Here is a 6,000-nt window from a genome sequence, read left to right as displayed (position 1 = left end):
GATTTGTCCATTCCCTCCCGTCTGTGATGCTGTGTGAGATCACAGGGAGCTGCTGGAGACAGCCACACAGCTGTATTCAGTGCCTGCCGGGGGGCACTGCTGGGAGAGAGGTGCCTGGCCGGGGGGACGTCAGAGAGGAGTGTTGTCTTCCACCGTCCGCGGCTCCAGCTGCCCCCGCCAGTAAGCACTCTCTCTCTCCCTCCCTCGCGCCGCTCCCACATCTCCTCACCTCATTCCAACTTTTTTTAAATACAGATTGAGGTTGTCGGAAATGGGGCAAAATCCTGTTGAATTTGCCCTGGTTTCCGACAAAAGCATGTGGATCTGAGGCTATTCCGCAGATCCACATGTTTTCCGACAAGTCAGGAAGTCCCGACTTGTCGGAAAAAAACAGCCTCTAATGAGTAGGTCGGAACCCCTTCCGACCTAAATCTGACGGAAGCTGACCGACAAGACGGCAGCTTCCAACACTTATTGACTATACCCCTTAGTACATCTTCCCCTAAGTCTTAAGGGAACGATAACAGTCTATGTCTACCAGATCACCTAACACAAGTGAAATAATGAGCACCACTTGTGGTCAGCCAGTCATGAATACACCTATAGATTGATACATGCTCATTATGCCCTCTTCATAGGCTGTCCATGCTTGCTCTAAAATCAAGCATTTGGAATCCCCCTCTAGAAATCCTGTGTTTGCCCCTGTGCCATTACAGGGACCAGTAGCAAAAACTTTGCATTTTAGGATAGGATGTACTAACTGACGGAGGTCAGCTCAGTGCCAGGCAACATACCAAACACACAAACATACCATGCTAAATGTGAAGGGACATACAGACCTGTCCAGCCATCAGGACTCAACAACTTACTTTCATTTCATCATTTATTGATTTGATAGTAAAATAATAGAACATCAAATTGTTAAAAAAAAATAACAACCTTAAAGTGATAAATATTCTGAGGTTTAATGACATTCAATCAAATGAAATGTAGTAAAACCAACAGTATTTACCACAGCAGCAATGCAAACTTGATCATTCTGCATTTATTAAATAATTAAAATGACGGCAGCCGATAATCTGACTGAAAACACTCTGAAGTGAGGCAAATAAAAAATATGGATGCCAAATTGTACAAAGCAATTACAATATTTACACATGGAAATAAAATAATCATAATAATTTTTTAGAAGTTCAGCTGTTTTCTCAGCAGAGTGATATGGTGCCTTCAGTCAGCACTAAGCATTTGACAGCAAAGTAGATGTGAATATTTGTTTCAGGATGTGCGGGATCTGTTTGGTGTCCATAGCAACAAAAGATCGGCCTGCTGGAAGTGTCCTCTGGAGTCTGCGGGCACAGGGAAAAGAAGGGGGAATTAGCAATGCAAATCTCTGTACCATGGGAAGGAAGAAGAGAAAGGCTTTCACTTGTGGATAACTAATAGATAGATGCTATTCATTTACCCGGTGAATAAAAGTTAATGAATAGAGCAAGGAAGGATGTACAGTACTAACACAAGCTGATGTGCCCAGGGAGGAAGGACACGGACAAGGCTACACTGTGTTACACACACTTCCATTTATCCTTCAAACCCTCTTCTTCAGGACATCCCTTACAATGCTTTACCTGACTTCACCCTTTTATAAGGCCATACCCATAATGATTTCTCAATGTTATTGTCCCCAGCAGTAACTTTGGTCCTGACTACAATAGAGATAATTCATATATAAGAAGTGCAGTGTCACTTCAAATAGGACTAGGAAAGAGCATTCTCTATTGAAGCGTGAATGCAGGTAATAGAAAAGAAGCCAATATCAGTAATTATGGCAGATACAGAAAGTCCTGTGTTGTATTTGTTCCATAAAAAACAGCTACGAACCACGAGAGTATGAATAAAGAGTTGCATAATATAAATTATCATTAGAAACATACACGTCGGATTAGAAATGACACCTTGCCGCAGTGTCTTCTATTTGGCAGCAGTTTCTTTTGAAACCACTGTGGAATAATAGCTATTCTAATCATATTCATTTAATGGTGCTTTTATTTAATGATCTGCGGGAGAGTGTAAGTGGAGGAGAAAGTTGCAGGGAAGTAAAAAAGAAAGATATAATATAATTGCTAATTGTGGTGTTTTCTGTAAAGTTGTCTTGTTCCTTGTTCTGCATACTGTCTATTTGAGGCATACTTGCCTACTTTTCAGGTCTCCTTTTTGGAAGAAGCCCAGAGAGAAGATGCTGCTTGTCACTTTGGGGGTGGGGCTGGGTTGTCACATCACTAGGTCCTACCCCCAAAGTTACGCAGATCCATGGGAGGGGCTAAATCATGTGCATTTGCATCATTAGCCCCGCCTCCTCCATTAAGTGCTGTGATTCCCCCATCTAATCTCCTCAATCTGTTCCCCATGAAGTGGGGGGGATGCGAAATAGCTAGCCACTCTTTCGTGGGTTTGGGGGACTGACCAAAAACTTGTGAGTCTCCTGCAACTTGTGGGAGAGTTGCCAAGTATGATTTTTTAACGTTCTGTGTGTGTTTTTTGTACGTGGGAGTGTGATGTGATTGTGTGTGTTTTTTTAATGTTTTATATTTTTGTTGTGTATTTCTGTTAAAGTCAAGTCATGTCTGGTAAGAGACATCTTAATCCTCCATAGCCCAATTGGATTATATTCCTGCCAATCAATTGTTGCCTGTCAAAATAAATTAATTTGCTGTTTCGGCAATCACGCCTATCTGAGCATAGCCATTTTTGTGGGAGGGTTTGCTGGTGGTTTTAAAAACCGCTGCTTGATAAATCTGGGGTTTCTATTATATTCTATTCTTTCCATGGACTAAAATATCGTCGGTGCGTTGATATTCAATTCTATTCTATTCTAAAGCATGCTTTCTTAGTGGGTTTGTGGATGTTTAGTAAATTTAGAGCATAGTGTTTATTTTCAGAGATTTTTTATTCTCAACACCAAGAGGTTCTGCATCTGCTACATTGCTTTGGCTAGTGAATATGAAGTATGGTGTGCCTTTTATGACCTTGGAAAAATGTTCTGTAACTTGAGGCCCCAAAGAAAAACAAGGTCTTTATACTATTAAATTAAAGTCAGTCAAAGTAAAACGTTCATGTTTGTTGACAATTTAATGAATAAAATCCCCATAAGTTCTGACAACTCACCTTTCAGCTTGATCTCCTAAAGATCCAATAAAAATAGCAAAAGCATTGACTTGTGGATTAATTGTCAAGGCTTGAGCAAACCGTGCTGGTGGTATGCCATAACGTTCTAAGTTGGCATCACTCAAGACTATGACAAAATATTCATCTGCATCCTCCTTGGCTATCTCCTGAATTGCATGTTCTGTGGCCTCCAATGTGTAGTCTCCACTCATACAGAACTGAGAGTGGGCATGCATAGTCTGCAGAAAGGTACAAAAAAGGTCAGCTTCACAAAGAAAAGTACCATTCCGTACACTGGATTGCATACAAATATAACTCTAAAGCTTGCCCTAGTAGGATCAGGCTGGTTATTAGTGGTACTGGGGGTTCCACATAAGCTTCAAACCTGTGGTTGTCCTAGTTGCATGTTTAGAATGAAGACAGCATGAGGGTGATGTCTAAAACGTTTTCCCATACATGTCTATTTATATACTATGCAAAATATATATCTACACTATATAAAATGTTTGTTGCGCAGGCACATGTACATACCATACACATAAGCACTATACTGCCCATTTTTACAGCCTCTATCAACAGTATGGCTGAACCCAACCATGGACCCGCACCCTGGCCATGACATCACAATACCCGTAATATCCGTAAATATATAACTATTCCAGGCTTTGTACCTTCAGAACCTCCAATCTTTGCTTATTGTTCCTGGGGATCTTATCACATCTGATCAGTTCAATGCTGCAGCCATCCCCTGAATGCCCTGAAACATCATACTGGAATGGAAATAAATAAAAATATAATGTAGGTATAAAGCTCCAGTACAACACAGGACACTAAACATTAAAATTAAGTCTACAACTGTTATTCTACTAACGTTATGTGTATGACGCACACGCAGCACACCACGGGGGAAAAGAACATATTTTGTATTATTGCGTGCAGACTTTGTTGATAATGAAATACACTTTGCAGTAACACCAACACATTTTCTACATTGCATACAGTAATATTACTGCACAGTTATATTATTTCTAAACATTCTTGCCCATTTATCACACAGTTTGAATGAAACTACATATTTGCAGATTATGAGATCTTAATGTTTACAAATCTATCATCTGATTGGACATTACCTGCTCTGCATTTCCTCACACTCTTCTGCTCTCGTGCTGAACTAACACTTGCTGTTTTGGAGCTCGTTATAAACAATCGTTTCTCACTGTCAACAGGGAAGTGATTCAAATATACTTCAATTGAACAAATATCTGCAACTATACCTACGTACTTAAAGTCGCACATATGCTGTGAATGTTTGGTCTAGACTCAGAAGCTTAAAACTGACAAATCTGTTATGGTCATTGGGCTTGTTCGATGCACTTGTTCTCCACACTCTATAATTCAATATAATAATTAGTGATGTGCACCGGACATTTTTCGGGTTTTGTGTTTTGGTTTTGGATTCGGTTCAGCGGCCGTGTTTTGGATTCGGACGCGTTTTGGCAAAACCTCCCTAAAATTTTTTAGTCGGATTCGGGTGTGTTTTGGATTCGGGTGTTTTTTTACAAGAAACCCTCAAAAACAGCTTAAATCATAGAATTTGGGGGTCATTTTGATCCCATAGTATTATTACCTCAATAACCATAATTTCCACTCATTTCCAGTCTATTCTGAACACCTCACACCTCACAATATTATTTTTAGTCCTAAAATTTGCACCGAGGTCGCTGGATGACTAAGCTAAGCGACCCAAGTGGCCGGCACAAACACCTGGCCCATCTAGGAGTGGCACTGCAGTGTCAGACAGGATGGCACTTACAAAAATAGTCCCCAAACAGCACATAATGCAAAGAAAAAAAGAGGTGCACCAAGGTCGCTGGATTGCTAAGCTAAGCGACCCAAGTGGCCGACACAAACACCTGGCCCATCTAGGAGTGGCACTGCAGTGTCAGACAGGATGGCACTTCAAAAAATAGTCCCCAAACAGCACATGATGCAAAGAAAAAAAGAGGTGCACCAAGGTCGCTGTGTGACTAAGCAAAGCGACCCAAGTGGCCGACACAAACACCTGGCCCATCTAGGAGTGGCACTGCAGTGTCAGACAGGATGGCAGATTTAAAAAATAGTCCCCAAACAGCACATGATGCAAAGAAAAAAAGAGGTGCAATGAGGTAGCTGTGTGACTAAGCTAAGCGACCCAAGTGGCCAACACAAACACCTGGCCCATCTAGGAGTGGCACTGCAGTTTTCTAGCGAGAGGATGAATGCTTCCATCCTCATGTGAATCTGGACCACTAGCCATGAACATAGGCCAGGGCCTCAGCCGTTCCTTGCCACTCCGTGTCGTATATGGCATATTGGCAAGTTTATGCTTCTCCTCAGACGCTTTTAATTTAGATTTTTGTGTCATTTTTTTGAACTTTTGTTTTTTTGATTTTACATGCTCTCTACTATGACATTGGGCATCGGCCTTGGCAGACGACGTTGATGGCATTTCATCGTCTCGGCCATGACTAGTGGCAGCAGCTTCAGCATGAGGTGGAAGTGAGGTGATCTTTCCCTATTTTACCCTCCACATTTTTGTTCTCCATTTTTTAATGTGTGGAATTATATGCCAGTAATATATCAATAGCAATGGCCTACTTACCGTACTGCTATATATTATATACTGGTGGTCAGCAAAATTATGCACTGTCCTCCTACTACTGCGCACAACAACTAAAATGCACCACAGGTATGGATGGATAGTATACTTGATGACACAGAGGTAGGTAGAGCAGTGGACTACTGTACCGTACTGCTATATATTATATACTGGTGGTCAGCAAAATTATGCACTGTCCT

At 41.2% G+C, this 6,000-nt stretch overlaps 1 protein-coding gene across 2 annotated transcripts in view; it reads right to left on the bottom strand.

The window, feature by feature from the left end:
- Positions 1–869: 869 nt before the first annotated feature.
- The window catches only part of VWA8 (von Willebrand factor A domain containing 8), an 875,413-nt gene continuing 870,282 nt past the window's right edge, over positions 870–6,000 (bottom strand). For both annotated transcript variants that reach the window (XM_063952874.1, XM_063952875.1), the window contains exons 44-46: positions 3,834–3,932; positions 3,163–3,401; positions 870–1,346 (exon numbers count right to left, since the gene is read on the bottom strand). In XM_063952874.1, coding sequence (XP_063808944.1) covers positions 1,238–1,346; positions 3,163–3,401; positions 3,834–3,932 — 447 coding nt within the window. In that variant the 3' untranslated portion in view covers positions 870–1,237. The remainder of the gene's footprint in view (positions 1,347–3,162; positions 3,402–3,833; positions 3,933–6,000) is intronic.

The sequence above is a fragment of the Pseudophryne corroboree genome, chromosome 2 (assembly GCF_028390025.1).
Source record: "Pseudophryne corroboree isolate aPseCor3 chromosome 2, aPseCor3.hap2, whole genome shotgun sequence".
Classification (NCBI taxonomy): Eukaryota; Metazoa; Chordata; class Amphibia; order Anura; family Myobatrachidae; genus Pseudophryne; species Pseudophryne corroboree.
The sequence above is the reverse complement of the archived record's forward strand: the minus strand, read 5'-3'. Positions and strand labels throughout refer to the sequence as shown.